The sequence below is a fragment of the Vulpes lagopus genome, chromosome 12 (genome assembly GCF_018345385.1).
Source record: "Vulpes lagopus strain Blue_001 chromosome 12, ASM1834538v1, whole genome shotgun sequence".
In the NCBI taxonomy this organism is placed as follows: Eukaryota; Metazoa; Chordata; class Mammalia; order Carnivora; family Canidae; genus Vulpes; species Vulpes lagopus.
In genome coordinates, this window is record NC_054835.1 from 8358913 (window position 1) to 8378107 (window position 19195).

A 19195-nucleotide genomic window follows, 5' to 3' on the forward strand; every position below is an offset into this window, starting at 1 on the left:
GATTTTATATTTATTTATTTATGAGAGACAGAGAGAGAGTGAGGCAGAGACACAGGCAGAGGGAGAAGCAAGCTCCATGCAGGGAGTCCGACGTTGGACTCGATCCCGGGCCCCTAGGATCACACCCCAGGCTGAAGGCAGCGCTAAACCGCTGGACCACCGGGGCTGCCCTGGGTCCTGTCTTCAGCACTTAACACATTATGTGACATTAGGCAAGTTAATGTAGCTACTCTAGGTTTTAGTGTTCTCCTATAGACAATAGACTAATAATAGTTCTACCCCATTGACACACACCAGCCATTCCATAAAAGTCTATTATAGTCACTAGTTTAGGTATATTTGAAAATTTACCATATTTTGTAATAAATTGCTTGGTTACAGAGTTAGGTTGAAGAGCATATACAATATAAAAATATCAAGTATTTGTTGTTAATAGTATTTACTGTGTTACTATTATTACTGCTTACTCTGTGCCAGGCACTATGTTATCTCACTGAATCCTCAAACTGTCCTGTTTGGTAGGTGCTATTGCTCTGTGTCTCTTGCAAGTCAGGCATCTGAAGCATAGAGAAGTGAAATAATTTGCCCAAAGCTACCCAGTTACAGTGTGTGAGTCCCAGACTGTCTGCCGCCAGAACCCTACACTTTTGTTTTTGTTTTTTAAGATTTTATTTATTTATTCATGAGAATACACAGAGAGGAGAGAGAGAGAGAGGCAGAGACACAAGCAGAGGGAGAAGCAGGCTCCATGCAGGGAGCCCGACGTGGGACTCGATCCCGGGTCTCCAGGATCACGTCCTGGGCTGAAGGCGGCGCTAAACCGCTGAGCCACCCAGGCTGCCCCAGAACCCTACTCTCAAAGCATGCTGGGAAAGACGAGAGTTCTGCAGGGTGTCAGCAGTGGCTGTCTTCAGGTACCATCACATTCTTTGGTACCATCAGTTCTTCTTACTCTCTGAGTTTCTGGTCATTAGAGTATGTGTTTTTTCAATGAGGAGGAAAAAAATAATTTTTAAAAAGTGAATATTTGTATTTTTCTTTCTAAGCAGTGAACTACTTTTTTGTATGAATTTCTTTTTATATACTCACAGGTGCATCATGTAAACTACTTGAGAAACACCCAACAATTGTCCTTGATCCAGACAAAAAGGTTTATTTCTCAGAAATATCACTCCTTGTCTCAATATGTCCTTGTACCTTTTCTAGTCTCTTCATGGAGATATCAGTACCCTGAAAACGACTTTACTTGAGGGCTTTGCTGGTGTTGAAGAAGCCAGAGAACAAAACGAGAGGGATTGTGACTCTGGGTATCTGCACTTGCTCTATAAGAGACCATTGGATCCCAAGAGTGAAGCCCAGCTCCAGGTGGGAGAATCCAGTCCAAATGAGCTGTTTATTTCTCTATTTAAGATTTTATTTATTTATTTGAGAGAGAGAGAGGGAGAAGCAGGCTCCCCACTGAGCAGGGAGACCAATATGGGGCTCAGTGCCGGTCTCTGGGATCATGACCCAAGCTGAAGGCAGGCATTCAACTGGCTAAGCCACCTAGGCACCCCTGTTTTTTTTTTCCTTTAAATTTTATTTATTTGAGAGAGAGCCAGAGCGCATGCAAAAGCAGAGGGGAGGGGCAAAGGAAGTGGGAAGAGCAGGGAGCCAGACATCGGTCTTTATCCTAGGACCCCTAGGATCATGACCTGAGCCAAAGGCAGATGCTTAACCAACTGAGCCAAGGCATTCCTCCCCCCCCGCCCCCCCAAAGTGAGCTGTTTGAAACAAATTCCTACAAGTCAGTTCTCTTTTGTGACGTCTTGATTCGGATACCTGCCCTTAGGAAGTTGTTGCCTGTGAATAATTTGCCGCTTTCCATAGATGTCCTTGGCTGTGACAAAGAAAAAAGCACTTCTCCACTTCATGTTTTTTTAGGATTAAAACTGACGTTAGAATTCTTTCTTTTTTTTTTTTTTTAAGATTTATTTACTTATTCATGAGAGACAGAGAGATGGGGGCGGGGGGGTGGGGGCAAAGACCTAGGCAGAGGGAGAAGCAGGCTCCATGCAGGGAGCCTGACGTGGGACACGATCCCGGGTCTCCAGGATCAGGCCCCGGGCTAAAGGCAGCACTAAACCGCTGAGCCACTCAGGCTGCCCTGACGTTAGAATTCTTTTTTTTTTTTTTTTTTTTTTTAATTTTTTAAATTTTTATTTATTTATGATAGTCACAGAGAGAGAGAGAGAGGCAGAGACATAGGCAGAGAGAGAAGCAGGCTCCATGCACCAGGAGCCCGACATGGGATTCGATCCTGGGTCTCCAGGATCACGCCCTGGGCCAAAGGCAGGCGCTAAACTGCTGTGCCACCCAGGGATCCCAACATTAGAATTCTTGATTAAACTTTAAGTTTGGTAGAAAGCATACTGTGGAAAAAATGAATTTAAAAATATATTTATCAAATCATGTATAATAAGATTTCATGTCGCAACCACTCGTTGAGCACTAAGTACTGTGCTGGGTGTTTTTTGCACATTTCTAAGCTTCAAAACCAACTGCTCTGCAAGATGAGAGTTACTGATCCCATTATACAGATAAGGGAGTTGGGCCCCATGGTCTAAGGAGCTTGCCCATTATGATGATGTTAGTAAGAGTGGAACCAGAGCCAAAGCTGCATCTGCTGGGGCTCTTTCCTGTACACCATACTTCAACATACTTCTCTCATTTATTCATAATTATTCTCTGTTGTAGCAAAATCTGATTTTTGTTTTCATCTTTTAGTTCACTGAAAATTGTCGCGTCGTAAACTTTAGCAGGGTCACTTCCTCCTCCTTCCTCGCATTTCCCCAAAGCCCTGGTAGGAAAGGGTGCATGGGTGGCCGCTCTGAACTTCCTTACCTAAGATGTGAGAAGTGTGTGAGTGTGACGAATCCCCTCCTGTCTTGAGAGTTTGACAATGTGAATTCCTCACTTTCTGCCATTTCCACCCCTTACCTGTCAACTGACTGATAGTAGGAAAATAATCCTTCTCCTGGAGAGGTTGAGGAACCCCTGCTGTGTCTCTCAGCCCTTGTGGTGTTGCTGGAGGACTGTGGGTGTTTACTATCTTAGCAAGACAGAGCAGGCTCCCTGCCCGCCCCTCATCAAATTACCACCTCAGTGTTGCATCTAGATACACTTCATTTCTTCTTGTGTTTTCACCTCTTGCTGTGTGTCCAAACTAAAGAAAACTATGCAGCTTTGGGGGAACACTTTCCTCATTCAAAAGGAAATGCTATTCTTTTTTGCACAGTACTAAGCTGATAATAATAGCTAGCATTGAGTACATACTATGTACAAGAGAAGGATAAGGAAACAGATACTGAAACTGTGCAGGAGTCACCATAAATAGATGCTGGGCCTGGAGTCTGGTACAGAGCCTGCACTCTTGACCAGTGCACTGTGCCCTGATAAGTAGTAGTAGAAAAGGGACATATAAACATAATGTGGGCTCTGTTGCTATGGCATTGCTGCAGATGAGGGAGTAGCTAAGCCACAGAAGAAGTATCTGTGAGAGGCCTTAAAAGAGAAGTTGGCTTTTCTGGTAGACAGAGTGGGAGGGCACTCAGAAGCAGCAGTGCTCGCGAGCACCTAAGACCTGGTGGCACCTTGAGTTGCTTGCAGCAAAGGACCTCCCTGCATCCATTCGAGTAGTGAGTTGCAATTTATACTTGATGCTAAGATTACTGCTACTTCCTGGAATCAGCCTGGCTCTTTTTATTTTTTTATTTTATTTTATTTTTTTAAATTTATTTATTCATGTGCAACAGAGACAGAGAGGCAGAGACACAGGCAGAGGGAGAAGCAGGCTCCATGCAGGGAGCCTGATGTGGGACTCGATCCTGGGTCTCCAGGATCACGCCCTGGGCTGCAGGCAGTGCTAAACTGCTGAGCCACCCGGGCTGCCCTGGACTGAATTCTTTAATTTTAAAGAAAATTACCACAGGCCTAAAATAAATAGGTGTGAATTTTAGTTAATGATCAATTCCATTTCTAGTGCTGATACTATTCTTTGAGAAGAGATGAGTTTTTCTCAACTGGTAAGAAGACTATGTGTCCTGTGCTAAGAATAGGTTCAGATTTATTTTCAGCACTTTTGGAGGATAATTTTGTCTGTATTACATTTAATTTCATGGGTGGGAGAGCAAAAGCTGAATGGCTGTGCTGTTGGAACCACTGAGTGCAGTGGAAAGTTCCTAGAGCATGTTGAGTTACTTTATAGGAGCTGACAAATGAGAATAAGCAACAGTATTTGTTCCCTGGAGCCCGAGGCCAGCACATACAATCTGTTTCCTTGAGCTTTGTAACTACTTCTCTGTCACAGTTAAAAAGGTTGGATTCTGTTGTTTTGTTTTAATTATATGTTCTAATGATTATATGAAAGCCTCTTGTGTTTTCTTTGTTATGGCTCTCAGTATAAAAATATTGCAAAATCATTTTGATTGTTTCAATACACCCTCCTCCAAGCTACTGGAAAACTCATTTGCTTTCTCATTTTTTTCTTGTAGGAAATTCGGCGCCTTCATCAATATGTGAAATTTGCTGTCCAAGATGTGAATGATGTGCTAGACTTAGAATGGGATCGACATTTGGAACAAAAGAAAAAACAAAAGTGAGCAAGGGCTATCTACCACGGGTTGCAGGAGATACTCTATAGCCTTTTTAAAAGATGATTTAGGGGCATTGATTTAAAAACCTTAAAATTCGTTCTCTTTTACCCAGTCACTATATTTCTAGAAATTTGTTGTACAAATACAATAACAACATTTGCAGCAGTTTACATAAAAGAATTCACATTGCAGCAAAATTTACAACAGTGAAAAATTAAATACAACTTACTATGTAGAAGTTAGAGGAGTGGTCAGATAAGTCTGGTCATATTTCACATTTTTTTTCTTAATGCAGAATATTACGTAATCACTCATTTTTTTTTTACAAAAAAAATATTAAATATATTTTGTGGGGCAGCGGTTTAGCGCTGCCTGCGGCCCAGGTGTGATCCTGGGAGACCCAGGATCAGGTTCCACGTTGGGCTTCCTGCATGGAGCCTGCTTCTCCCTCTGCCTGTGTCTCTGCCCCCTCCTCTCTCTCTCTCCCTCTCTTTCTCTGAATAAATAAATAAATTTAAAAAATAAATAAATAAATATATTTTGTGTATTAAGTGAAATTTACAAAATAGGTAATCATATAATGGTAATTATTAAATCCAACATAGGGAAAGGTAAGACAAAAATCATACTGGATGATCTCTGGAAATCTAAACATAGACAAGAGGCTAGAAATAAATTTCACAATATTTGGTTATATCTGGGAGATGGGATTAAGAGGGATTTTTCTTTTATACTTTTCTGTATATTCTAAATCTTCTTGTTAAGGAAACATTCCTAATTAGTGTGGATAAGTTAGAAGGAAGAGAAGAAGAAAGGCACAGGAAAACCTTGTTACTACCCTGGTCTTCTGTGCCCGGGTGTTTTGTTGTATGTCATCTATTTTCCTACAGGAATAGAAAGCAGTACATCATGAGAACAGTGAGGTACCCACAGGAAAGCCGAGAAACAGATCAGCCTCAAAATGCTCAGTTTCTGAACCACCTACACCTGATGAGTGTGATTAGCCCTGTAAAGAAACAAACCAGGAAATGATCTGTTTACTTGTTTATGAAGTTGTGGGATCACAGAATTTGCAAGTGGGACAAGCTGGGTGTGATGGCGGGGGCTGGGTTACAATGTACTTAAAATTCAGTAAACAGAATTTAATACATTATATTGTACAACATGGTGAAAGGCTTTGTACCTGACTTGAGAGCCTCCATTTGGAGCATAGATAGGGGAAGGTAGAGGTGAGCATTGACGCTGTAGGTGCTGGTCAGGGGGAGGATTCTGTGCCTGGGCACTTGTCCCCTGGTCCCATTAGAGATTTCACAGCTCACTGCACTGGTTCTGAATTCACGTTCAAGTGCATGGGAGGGAATGGCTTGACCCAACAGTGGGAGCCTTCTGTTCTGTGTGACAGATGGATTTCTCTCTGCTAATTAATAAATTGGCTTCTTAGAAAGTGTATGATGCTAACAGAGAAACTGGGCTTTTTTCTCCTTCATGACAACCATGGATTTTCCACTTCATATGTCTTTTTTTAAAAGTTCCTTTTCTGCAGAGATTTAAGTTCATAAATTTATAATTTTCTAGCACATCTCTGTCTTTTGAGTCTTTCTAAATATTGCTGTACCCTACTGAAATGCCTTCTTAAAAATTTATGTTGAACTGCCCTGTCACCGGAAAGAAAGGGACCATTGTTCCTTTCTTGTTTTAGATCCTTCAAGTGGGGTACCTCCCTGTTGCCAAACTGAGTGCTTATCTCCATGTTTCTTCACAGCACTCTAAAGAAGTGACTCATCCTCATAGACCTCTAGTGGACCCCAGGGCTTTTCTTTTTAGTGTAATTTACATGCAGAAAAATACACAAACCTTAAGTATATAGCTGAATGTATCACCTCTCCCCCCTGTTTTTAACTCTGTCTCCCACCCTTTTCTTCCCTGGAGCCTCTGTGAGGTTTGGTCTGATTATGCCATCTTTTGCTACAGGCTCAGCCTGCTTACCCTAAGCTTCTCCTTCCTCATCCTGTATTATCCTTGTAAAGCTTTCATCCCCTTTTTATGTTCTGGTTAATTTACCATTGCCGCTTGACCACTGGGTGTTCTACATTTTGTTCTGTCACTGTTAGAGTTATAGTATTTGGACCATTCATGTCAAATTCTTTCTTTCTTGCTGTCCACAGGCGCTTGCTTGTGCCAGAGCGAGAAACACTGTTTAACACCCTAGCCAACAACCGGGAAATCATCAACCAACAGAGGAAGAGGTTGAATCACCTGGTGGACAGTCTCCAGCAGCTCCGTCTCTATAACCAAACCTCCCAGTGGAGCCTTCCCTCAGATGTCCCCTCCCAGAGCGGCACTCCTGGGTGTGCAGGGAAATGGGCCTGTCCGTGGTGCTGGCGCTTGATGAATGTGGTTGAAGGGCAAATAACCATTTTGGGGTCAGGTGTAAAAGTCGCAGAGTAGTTCAGATGTGGGTGTGCAGGTGACTCTGCTGTCACTTGTGTGAATCTGGTCAGGTTTCTCACCCTCTGTGATCCTTTGTTCCTTTGCCTAAAACATGGGAGTAGCAATACCTGCCTCCGGGGATTATTGGAGAGGTAAATTAAGTGTGCCAGATGAAACAGGTGCCAATAGACGATAGCAGATTTTATAGAGACATTGTTGTTCTTTTGAAAATTAACTGGTAGAATTAGGTGGACTAACGTGTCTAGAAGCTCAGGCTTACCATTTTGTTTGAGTAGAAACTTTCAGACTGTTTACCCCTGAAGTTACCAGGGTATTTGTATGTTTTTCCCTCTAGGGTGAATGTATACATCCTGGTTGCCCTTTGTACTAAAGTGCTTTTAGTGCTGCATTTGCTGGGAGGTAGGGAGCAGGGTGTAATGTTGAGATTGTAATTCTTTTGAATTGGTTATGTTGATTGATAGGTCAGATTTCCCGTCTCTATATTAAGGAGGCTTTCATCTCTGGCACTTATATTTGGGGAGATTTCTCAGGTCATAGTTGATTTGTAGGTAACACGATCCTCTTTTAGTTTTGACAGTGATCTCGAGAGTCTCCGTAATGCTTTGTTGAAAACTACCATAGAATCTCACACCAAGCCCTTGTCCAGAGTGCCAGGTAAACACATTCTCATCTTCAACTCTCTGTATTCCCTTCTACTGACGTCTTAAAATCCAAGTCTGAAGCATTTATGGGTTCATGTATTTCTTGCAGCTAAGCTGTCCCCTGTGAAACAAACCCAACTGAGAAACTTCTTGGCCAAGAGAAAGACCCCCCCAGTGAGATCCACTGCTCCAGGTAAAGGGAACTGGTCCTGAATTTTTTTAGCATAAAACATGCTGTACCTGGTATGGAAGTAGAATGGAAGGAGGAGTCTATGAGTGTATCCATGTTTGCGTGTCTGTGTTTTCCTGTAGTTCTTAATAGGAAATAGAGAAAGTGTCCCCAGAATCTGTTGTCCATCTGAATATTGGAGTAGTGAGCAGCTTAGACATACTGAACAAAGCAGTTGAAGGTAGGTGCTGTGGCTCTGACACTGCTCCGTCGTTCTTTGGTTATGTGGTAGTAATTCCCAAGGGTTTAGAGGAGGCTGAGCTGGTGCCAGGAATGCAGGCCTCCTCTTTGGAGATGCTTTATTTTTTTTTATTTTTTTTTTATTTATGATAGTCACAGAGAGAGAGAGAGAGAGAGGCAGAGACACAGGCTGAGGAAGAAGCAGGCTCCATGCACCGGGAGCCTGATGTGGGATTCGATCCCGGGTCTCCAGGATCGCGCCCTGGGCCAAAGGCAGGCGCCAAACCGTTGCGCCACCCAGGGATCCCTGGAGATGCTTTACTTGTCTAATTTGTATGGGGTTTTGGGCAGCCTGGGTGGCTCAGCAATTTAGCGCCACCTTCAGCCCAGGGTGTGATCCTGGAGACCTGGGATCGAGTCCCGCATCAGGCTCCCTGCGTGGAGCCTGCTTCTCCCTCTGCCTGTGTCTCTGCCTCTCTTTCTCTCTGTGTCTCTCATGAATAAATAAATAAATAAATCTTTAAAATAATAATAATAATAATAATAATTTGTATGGGGTTTTGAGCAGAATTGCAGTGAGATGGGGGAACTACTTAGGAAATGGCAAAAAACTACTAATTAGAGAATGATGGCAAAACGCACTTGCGGAAAAGAAGCCATGTGATTAATGAAAAAATTTTTGTCATTAAATTATCTAGAGTATTGTCTCAGTTTTCTTTTTAAAAAATACTTGTCGGGACGCCTGGATGGCTCAGTGGTTGAAAGTCTGCCTTTCGCTCAGGGCGTGATTATAGTTCAGAGATTGAGTCTCACATTGGGCTGTGACGAGACTGCTTCTCCCTCTGCTTATGTCTCTGCCACTCTGTGTCTTTCATGAATAAATAAAATCTTTTAAAAAAATTGTCATATGGGGTGCCTGGGTGGCACGGTCATTTTTTGGTTTCAGCTCGGGTCAAGATCTCGTGATTGTGGAGATCAAGCCCTGCCTTGGGCTCTTGCTTAGTGCAGAGTCTACTTCAGATTCGTTCTCCCTCTCTCCCCCTCCCGCCCCACTTGTGCACACTCTATCTCTAAAATGAATAAATGAAATCTTTTAAAAAAAACTTAATTATGTATAACTTTGTACAGAATGATGCTTTGCTTTAGTAGCACTCATATCTGCTTTTTTAATTAAATTTTGTTGAGAGTTGAAACTTTTTTTTATACACCCACAAATGCTTTTTGGTAATTAAAATAGCAGAAGGAAAGTCAATTTAATCTTATTGTACCATGATTTATTAATTTTTCTACAACCAGTTAATGTTGAATTAGGTAAATAGTAGTCATAGACCAGGGAATTTTTTTTTAATTTATTTTATTTTATTTATTTTTAATTAATTATTTATTTTTTGTAAGTAGGCTCCATGCCCAGTGCAGGGCTTGAACTCATGACTCTGAGATCAAGAACTAAACTGACACCAAGAGTCAGGTACTTAACCAACTGAGCCACCCAGGCTACCCGACAAGGGGATTTTTAATACTTTTTTTTTTTTTTAATCTAAAGAGTACATTTTCTTGGTGTATGATTGGAAAAATAGAGAAAATTCTGAGGAAGAATAGAAAATAATTATCCCTCAATCCAAGTTTGTCATCAGTTCATTTTGGTTTACTTCCAAACTTTTTTTCTTTACATATGTTAATTTATATTTTAAAAATGAGATTGGGGCTATAAAATGTGTAGTTTTGTGTCCTAACAAGTTCTTAATATGAAACAAAAAGTAAATATTGGCAAGGATATGGACAAATTGAAACCCTTGTATGCTCTTGGTGGGAATGTAAAATGGCACAGCCACTGTGGAAGACAGTTGGGTAGTTTCTTAAAAAATGGGAAAGAGAATTACCATGTGATCCAGCAAATCACTCATGAGTAGGTGCCCGAAAGAATTGTAAACAGGGTCTCAAACAGGTATGTGTGCACTCATCTTCACAGCAGCACTATGCACAGTAGCTGAAAGGTAGAATCAAGCCAGATGTCCATCAACAACTGAATGGATAAGTACACTGAAGTAAATGTGCACCCTCACAAGGAAGGAAATTCTGATGATGTGCTGTGCTGTGGATGAACTTCGAGGACGACATGCTAAGAGGGATGAGCCAGTCACAAAAAGGCAAAGCACTCTGTGATTGTGCTAATATGAAGTCCTTAGAGTCATCAAACTTACAGACACAAAAGGAATGGTAGTTGCCAGGGGCTGAAGGGGAGAGAATGGGAAATCATGTAGACTGGGTACAGAGTTTTGGTTTTACAAGATGAAATGAATTCTGGAGATGGATGGTTGCACAACAGTGTGGATATACTTAAAACCAGTGAAGTGTACACTTTAAAAATAGTGAAGGGGGTAGCCCGGGTGGCTCAGTGGTTTAGCACTGCCTTCAGCCCAGGGCCTCATCCTGGAGACCCGGGATTGAGTCCCATTTCAGGCTCCCTGCACAGAGCCTGCTTCTCCTTCTGCCTGGGTCTCTGCCTCTCTCTCTCTTTCATGAATAAATGAATAAAAAAAATATATATATATGATATATATATATGTGTACATATATATACATATATATATATAAATAAATAACTTTCATGAGCCTTTCCTCTGCCTTCTCTTTTTTCTTTTTCTTTTTTCTTCTTTTTTTCCCCTCTGCCTTCTGTTTTTAAATATTGAACATATGCCTTGTAATGACTGCACACTATTTCCTTATATCAGAAGTCTATAATTTACTTATCCAATTGCAGTTAAGTGTTAATCTTATTGCCAAGATTTTACTCAGAATATCCTTGTTCACAAATCTTTAACCACATCTCTGATGGTATCTTTGTAATAGGTTCCTTAGAAGTAAGATTTATGTAATTTATTTGCTCATTCAACAAATATGATTGCCTGTTTTGTCCCAGACATTGGTTAATAAGAGCAACATGGTCTCTAACCACATTAGACTTTCAATTAGGAAGATAATACAGACATTAAGCAGAAACTGCACATTATACTTATTTAAATCTAGGAAATACACCATGACGAATAATTCAGAGCATATAAACATTTAACTTTCAGTGTCATGAACTACACGTGTACAGAAAAGAAAAAACAAAAATATCCATCTGTGTAACCTCTACCCAGATTAGGAAACAACTTTGTCATTGCCAGCTTTCTAGCCTCCTCTTGTGCACCCCAGTCTTCTGCTCCCAGGAGGTACCACTGTATGGACATATATGAAAGTGTGCCTTTGCTTTTATTTGTTTGTTTGTTTGTTTTCCTTTTGACATTTGCAGTTTTTACTTAACTATTTTGAAAAGTTTCAAAACTCCAGGTGCAAGAATAATACTCAACACCCACCAACCCTTCACCCATATTTCCTAGTAATGGTGGCTGCCGTTGCTTTATTTTTTTCCTCTCTACCACACATGCTCACATTATTGTTATTTTTTAATATATTACTTATAAAAATACTTTCTTAATATATTAAAAATTAAGTTTTAGTTTCAGGTGTACAATACAGTGAGTGCATCAACAATTCTATCCATTCCTCAGTGCTCATAATAATGTGTCTTCTTTAACCCCCATCACCTATTTCACCTTCACCCAATCCTCCACCTGCCTCCCCTCTGGCAACCAGCAGTTCTCTTTAGTGAAGAGTCTGTTTCTTGGTTTACCCCTCTCTCTTTTTATCCCCTTTGTTTCTTAAGTTCATAATGAGTAAAATGATTTGTCTTTCTCTGACTTACTTTGCTTAGCATTATACTCCCTATATCCATCCATATGGATGGATGGATTCATTCTTTTTCTACTTGCACACACACCCTACATCTTCTTAATCCATTCATCTATCGATGAATATTTGGGTTGCTTCCATAATTTGGCTATTGTAAATAATGCTGCAGTAAACATAGAGGTGCATGTATCCCTTTAAATTAGTATTTTTCTTTGGGTAAATACCCAGTAGTGCAATTCCTGGATTATAGGGTAGTTTTGTTTAGTTTTTTGAGGAACCTCCATACTATCTTCCACAGTGGCTACATGAGTTTGTATTCCTACCAGCAGCGTACAAGGGTTGCTTTTTTGCCACATCCTCATCAACACTTGTTTCTTGTGTTTTTGATTTTAGTGATTCTGACAGGTGTGAGGTGATGTCTCATTGTAGTTTTGGTTTGCATTTCCTGGATGATCAGTGATGTTGTGTATCTGTGGGCCATCTGTATGTCTTTGGAGAAATGTTTGTTATGTTAATGTCTTCTGCCCATTTTTGGTATTGAATTGTATAAGTTCTTTTTATATATTTTGGATACCAATCCTCTATGGAATATGTCATTTGCAAATATCTTCTCCCATTCGGTACATTGTTTTTTAGTTTTGCTGTGCAGAAGCTTTAATTTTGGTGTAGTCCCAGTAGTTTATTTTTGCTTTTGTTTTCCTTACTTCAAGAGACCTATCTAGAAAGATGTTGCTACGGTGGATGTCAGAGAAATTGTTGCCTGTGCCCTCTTCTGGGATTTTTAGGGTTTCGGGTCCCAAATTTAGGTCCTTAATCCTTTTGAGTTTATTTTTGTGTGTGATGTAGGAAAGTGGTCCAATTTCATTCTTTTGCATATAGCTGTCCCGTTTTCCCAACACCGTTTGTTGAGGGAAAAAGACTTGACAATATTAAGCTTGGCAAAAATGTAGGAAACTGAAGTAGTCATACCTTGATGTTTTGTGAAAGTAAAATAAACTGGTACAACCACTTTGGAAAACTGTATAGAAGAATCTACTGAGGCTGGGCATGTGAACAGAGTACTTTTCTCCATTGCATATTCTTTTCTCCTTTGCCAAAGATTAATTAACCATATAATTGTGGGTTTATTTCTGGGTTTTTTACTCTGTTCCATTGATCTGTGTGTCTATTTTAATGTGCCAGTACCGTAGTATTTTGATTACCAAAGCTTTGTGATATAACTTGAAATTGGGAATTATGATACCTCTAGTTTTGTTTTTCTTTTTCAAGATTGCTTTGGCTATTTGAGATCTTTCGTGGTTCCATGTAGTGTTTAGCATTGTTCTAATTCTATGAAAAATGCTGTTGGTGTTTTGATAGCGATTGCATTAAATGTGTAGATTGGTTTGGGTAATACATTTTGATAATATTTGTTCTTCCAGTCTTTGAGCATGGAAAGCCATTTCTTTGTGTCATCTTGAATTGCTTTCGTTAATTTTTTATAGTTTTGAGAGTACAGGTCTTTCTATTAGTATTTTTGATGAACTATTTGAATTTTTTTTTTTTTATGATAGTCACACACACAGAGAGAGAGAGAGAGGCAGAGACATAGGCAGAGGGAGAAGCAGGCTCCATGCACCAGGACCCGACATGGGATTCGATCCCGGGTCTCCAGGATCACGCCCTGGGCCAAAGGCAGGCGCTAAACCGCTGCGCCACCCAGGGATCCCAACTATTTGAAAATAGGTTGTCAACTGGACTCATTACTCCTAAATATTCCAGCATGTGTCCTTGAAGAACAAGATGTTCTCTTACACAATAATACTGTGATCAGATTTAGGAAATGTAACATTGACAGAGCATCTAATATGCAATCCATACTCAGTTTGCCAACTGTCTTTCTTATGACCTTCATAGCATCGCTTTTTTAAAAATCAAGGATCCAGTCCAGGATTGGACATTGCACTAAGTTGTCACCCTCTTTGGTCTCCTTAACTTTGCTTTTTTGGTCTGTTTTACTACCTGAGCATGTCTTCGCAGACACTGTCATTTGGTGTTGCCTAATTTTTTGGGGGGGTTTGGATGCTGTGTATATCTGTTTGTTTATACTCTGGGTGGATTTCTCTTGTTCCACATCAGGTTTGTAAGGGTCATCCATGCCATCACAGGTAGCTGTGATTTGTTTTGTTGCTGTGTAGTATTCAGCTGTATAAATGTACAGCATTTGCTTATCCATTCTCCTCTTAGTGGACATTTACTGTTTCCAGTTTCTGGCTGTAATAGAACAGAATGTTGTTCTGAACATCTTTGGTCACATGGCTAGGAATGGAATTGTGGGCTCGTACTCTGTCCACATGCCCCGCTTCAGTAGATTCTCCTATACAGTTTTCCAAAGTGGTTGTACCAGCTTACTTTACTTTCACAAAACATCAAGGTATGACTATTTCAGTTTCCTACATTTTTGCCAAGCTTAATATTGTCAGCCTTTTCCCTAACTTTTAACTACTGTGATGTAACCCTTGTATGTGTTACCAAGTATTTGGTTAATAGTTGACTTTTATAAAGTGTGCGATTGCATCTTTTGCTCATTCGTCTATTGGGTAATTTGTCTTACTGATTTATGAAAGTTCTCATTTATTCTGGATACCAGCCCATTATTGGTTATATGGGTTGTAGGTACCCACTTTGTTGCTTTTCCCCCTCTTAATCATGTCTTTTGGCAAACAGAAGTGCTTTGTTTTATTTTATTTATTTTCTTTTTTATTTTTTAAAAATGATTTTATTTATTTATTCATGAGAGACACAGAGAGAGAGGCAGAGACATAGGCAGAGGGAAAAGTAGGCTCCCTACAGGGAGCCTGATATGGGACTCGATCCTGGGACTTTGGGATCGTGCCCTCAGCCAAAGGCAAACGCTCAACCACTGAGCCACCCAAGTGTCCTGAAGTGCTTCATTTTAAAAAAGACTTCTCAGCCTTCTCTTTTGCAGTTGGTACTTTCTGGATTCTATTTAAGAAATCCTTCTCTATTGCTGGGTAACAATGATACGTGTGTACCTTTATTATTGTCTGTGGAAATATTAATGGTTTGCCTTTCAAATTTAGATCTACCTGGAATTGATTTTCTTTTAAACAGATATACCAAGGTATTACTTATATATTGTAAAATTCATCTGAGTGTAGAGTTTGATGATTTTTATTAAACTTACAGAATTATATAATCATCACCACGTTCTAGTTTTAGAACACTTCTACCACTCGGGAAGTTCCTTCGTGCTTATTTGTAGTCATTCCTTCCTTTGCCCCCAGCAACCACTATCTGTGCTCTCATTCTCATGTTGTTTGTTTGACAATCAAAATGTTCCTGTCCTACACAGCTTGGTTTTTTAAAAGCTTCATTTGAGCAAAGCCCCCAAACTGTGTACGTTTACCTTCCACAACAGCTTCTTCCTCTTAAAAAAAGTCATAGTTAAAGTGTTTCCAAACTGGTTATTTCTCTCTTGATAGTGAGAATTACAGAGCTTTCAGACTTGCTAGAATCGTCTAACTTGTGTTTTGTTTCGGGCTTGATAGCCAGCCTGTCCCGGTCAGCCTTCCTGTCACAGAGATACTATGAAGACTTGGATGAAGCCAGCTCTACGTCGTCCGTCTCTCAGTCTTTGGAGAGTGAAGACACGCGGGCATCTAAAGATGATGACACAGTGGCACAGGTCCCACGGCATGCGCCTGTGGTTCGCACCCCTTCCATCCAGCCTGGTGTCTTGCCGCAGGCAATGCCTTTTGCTAAATCTCACCTGATTCATGGTTCACCTGGCGTGATGGGAACATCCAGTAAGTGCAGAGTGAGCTCCCTGTTAAGTTTGTGTCTGCTAGAGGAGCCACAGCTGAACTCATATACTATTGCACCACTAAGTCAAGCTCCTCTCTGCTAATAGTCTAGAAATTAGAAGACAAATTTCAGAAAATCTGATTTCCCCTGAAAGAGGCAGGAAGAAGGGGGCCATGTAGGGCTCACACTGGCACAGCTTTCTTGCTAGTGCAGCTGGTGTTTCTAGAACAGGTATGGGGCATTCACCCCGGCTGACTCAGCTGGAGGAGTATGTGACTCTTGATCTCAGGGTCCTGAGTTAGAGCCCACGTTGGGTGGAGAGATTATATACATAAATTAACACACACACACACACACAAAATGGTGTTTTCAGGAGTAAGAGGAGGAGGTTATTTGTCTCACTCTGAAGCATCATCCACACTCCTGCCTTTCAAATCCTAGCTCATTTCAGGTCATTACTTGTAGCCATATTCTGCCCCAGAACTTGCCAGCTGCCATGCTTATATCAGTATTGATTCCCAGAAGTGACAAGTATTGGGCTGTCACACCTCCAATTCAGTGTTAGGACTTCACTTGGAGGAACTTCTATAAGAGAATACCCCTGGGAGGTGCTCGAATGGAGATATTTTATGAGAAGAGAGCAGGAAGTTGACTCTATGTTGACATGAAAGTTCTATCTCAGTATCAGAGGAAATGCTCATGTCAAGGATTTAGCTAACGGACATGGCAGGGACATCTTTGAAAGATAGAGGTGCCACCCTGTGATTTTATTGTACTTTTCTGTGTGCATGTTTAAGTATTTTTAATCTTAGTGTTTTCCCTATAGCCTCACAGTGGAGGACTTGCCACTGTCACTTTTGTGTTTTCCTCTCTTCTGACCCACTCTCTTACTTAGCATTGTTTTTTTCTTCAGTGTCGACGTCTGCTAGCAAAATTATTCCTCAAGGGGCTGATAGCACAATGCTGGCAACAAAAACCGTGAAGCATGGTGCCCCTCGATGGCCACAGCTCCACAGGAAAATTGGTTTTCATTTGCATTTGTTGATTGTGACAAATAAAATCTTGTAGAGTGATGTGCCTGTAAGGCAACCAAGCCAGCAAATTTTAGCAATGCTTTTAAATAACTTGAGAAAGGGCTAGGGTTTTGGTTTGGTTTGTTTTTTTTCCAGTACACAGCCAGTAATATATATTCCAAAATGAATTGAGGCCTTACTTCATCATTTATAGAAAGAGGGAAAAAACCCAGGGAAAGTCAGGATTAGTTTCAGGGATTTTTTTTTTTTTTTAATCTAATTGATTCAAAAGAATCATTCAAGGATTGGGGATGTTGGAGGTGCCAGGATTGAGGACATTCGGCCTTCCCCAGTTTGCATGACCTGTTCTTAGAAGTTAGTTGTTGGCAAGTGGTTCTTCTGCACAAGCTTGTTTGATACTTTCCTGGTTTGTTGGTATTCTGCCCGCGAGAGCTTGTGGTGGGGGCTCGAGGACTCCTGCCTTTGCCAGCACGTACTCTGTCTCTCACTTCTCATGTTGTTTGTTTGACAATCAAAATGTTCCTGTCCTACACAGCTTGGTTTTTTAAAAGCTTCATTTGAGCAAAGCCCCCAAACTGTGTACGTTTACCTTCCACAACAGCTTCTTCCTCTTAAAAAAAGTCATAGTTAAAGTGTTTCCAAACTGGTTATTTCTCTCTTGATAGTGAGAATTACAGAGCTTTCAGACTTGCTAGAATCGTCTAACTTGTGTTTTGTTTCGGGCTTGATAGCCAGCCTGTCCCGGTCAGCCTTCCTGTCACAGAGATACTATGAAGACTTGGATGAAGCCAGCTCTACGTCGTCCGTCTCTCAGTCTTTGGAGAGTGAAGACACGCGGGCATCTAAAGATGATGACACAGTGGCACAGGTCCCACGGCATGCGCCTGTGGTTCGCACCCCTTCCATCCAGCCTGGTGTCTTGCCGCAGGCAATGCCTTTTGCTAAATCTCACCTGATTCATGGTTCACCTGGCGTGATGGGAACATCCAGTAAGTGCAGAGTGAGCTCCCTGTTAAGTTTGTGTCTGCTAGAGGAGCCACAGCTGAACTCATATACTATTGCACCACTAAGTCAAGCTCCTCTCTGCTAATAGTCTAGAAATTAGAAGACAAATTTCAGAAAATCTGATTTCCCCTGAAAGAGGCAGGAAGAAGGGGGCCATGTAGGGCTCACACTGGCACAGCTTTCTTGCTAGTGCAGCTGGTGTTTCTAGAACAGGTATGGGGCATTCACCCGGCTGACTCAGCTGGAGGAGTATGTGACTCTTGATCTCAGGGTCCTGAGTTAGAGCCCCACGTTGGGTGGAGAGATTATATACATAAATTAACACACACACACACACAAAATGGTGTTTTCAGGAGTAAGAGGAGGAGGTTATTTGTCTCACTCTGAAGCATCATCCACACTCCTGCCTTTCAAATCCTAGCTCATTTCAGGTCATTACTTGTAGCCATATTCTGCCCCAGAACTTGCCAGCTGCCATGCTTATATCAGTATTGATTCCCAGAAGTGACAAGTATTGGGCTGTCACACCTCCAATTCAGTGTTAGGACTTCACTTGGAGGAACTTCTATAAGAGAATACCCCTGGGGAGGTGCTCGAATGGAGATATTTTATGAGAAGAGAGCAGGAAGTTGACCTATGTTGACATGAAAGTTCTATCTCAGTATCAGAGGAAATGCTCATGTCAAGGATTTAGCTAACGGACATGGGCAGGGACATCTTTGAAAGATAGAGGTGCCACCCTGTGATTTTATTGGTACTTTTCTGTGTGCATGTTTAAGTATTTTTAATCTTAGTGTTTTCCCTATAGCCTCACAGTGGAGGACTTGCCACTGTCACTTTTGTGTTTTCCTCTCTTCTGACCCACTCTCTTACTTAGCATTGTTTTTTTCTTCAGTGTCGACGTCTGCTAGCAAAATTATTCCTCAAGGGGCTGATAGCACAATGCTGGCAACAAAAACCGTGAAGCATGGTGCCCCTGGTCCTTCCCACAGCCTCTCAGCCCCCCAGGCGGCTGCCGCTGCAGCACTGAGACGTCAGATGGCCAGCCAAGCACCAGGTAGGACATGGTCGGGAGCTGCGGCCACCACGGGCCAACACAGCAGGTCCCAGGCAGCAACTGGCTCTTTTTGCCACCCTCAGAAAGAGGGGACTGATGGGACAGTCCTCTTCCCTTTTCGGGGAGCAAGTCCCGAGAAGACAGAGACTAGATATGAAGCTTTTTCATTTCAAAGAAGGGTGTTAGATCCACTCTACCTGGCCTATCAGTGGTCTTTGGATAAAGTGGTTGATCTCTACTTTTTTTTTTTTTTTCTTTTTAAGATTTCATTTATTCATGAGAGACACAGAGAGAGAGGGAGGCAGAGACACAGGCAGAGGGAGAAGCAGGCTCCATGCAGGGAGCCTAATATAGGATTCGATCCCGGGACTCTAGGATCACGCCCTGGGCCGAAGGCAGGCGCTAAACTGCTGAGCCACCCA

The 19195-nt window shown here is 41.4% G+C and overlaps 1 protein-coding gene across 4 annotated transcripts in view; it reads left to right on the forward strand.

Annotated features, from left to right (window-relative positions):
• NUP214 (nucleoporin 214) overlaps positions 1 to 19195 on the forward strand; it is a 103215-nt gene that overhangs the window by 25346 nt on the left and 58674 nt on the right. For 3 of the 4 annotated variants that reach the window (XM_041724983.1, XM_041724986.1, XM_041724984.1), the window contains exons 17-23: positions 1207 to 1365; positions 4533 to 4636; positions 6800 to 6982; positions 7654 to 7739; positions 7836 to 7919; positions 15422 to 15679; positions 18612 to 18773. In XM_041724983.1, the coding sequence (XP_041580917.1) occupies positions 1207 to 1365; positions 4533 to 4636; positions 6800 to 6982; positions 7654 to 7739; positions 7836 to 7919; positions 15422 to 15679; positions 18612 to 18773 (1036 nt within the window). Of the gene's footprint in view, positions 1 to 1206; positions 1366 to 4532; positions 4637 to 6799; positions 6983 to 7653; positions 7740 to 7835; positions 7920 to 15421; positions 15680 to 16910; positions 17701 to 18611; positions 18774 to 19195 lie in introns of those variants that run through there. The other variant, XM_041724987.1, reaches the window with a different exon arrangement.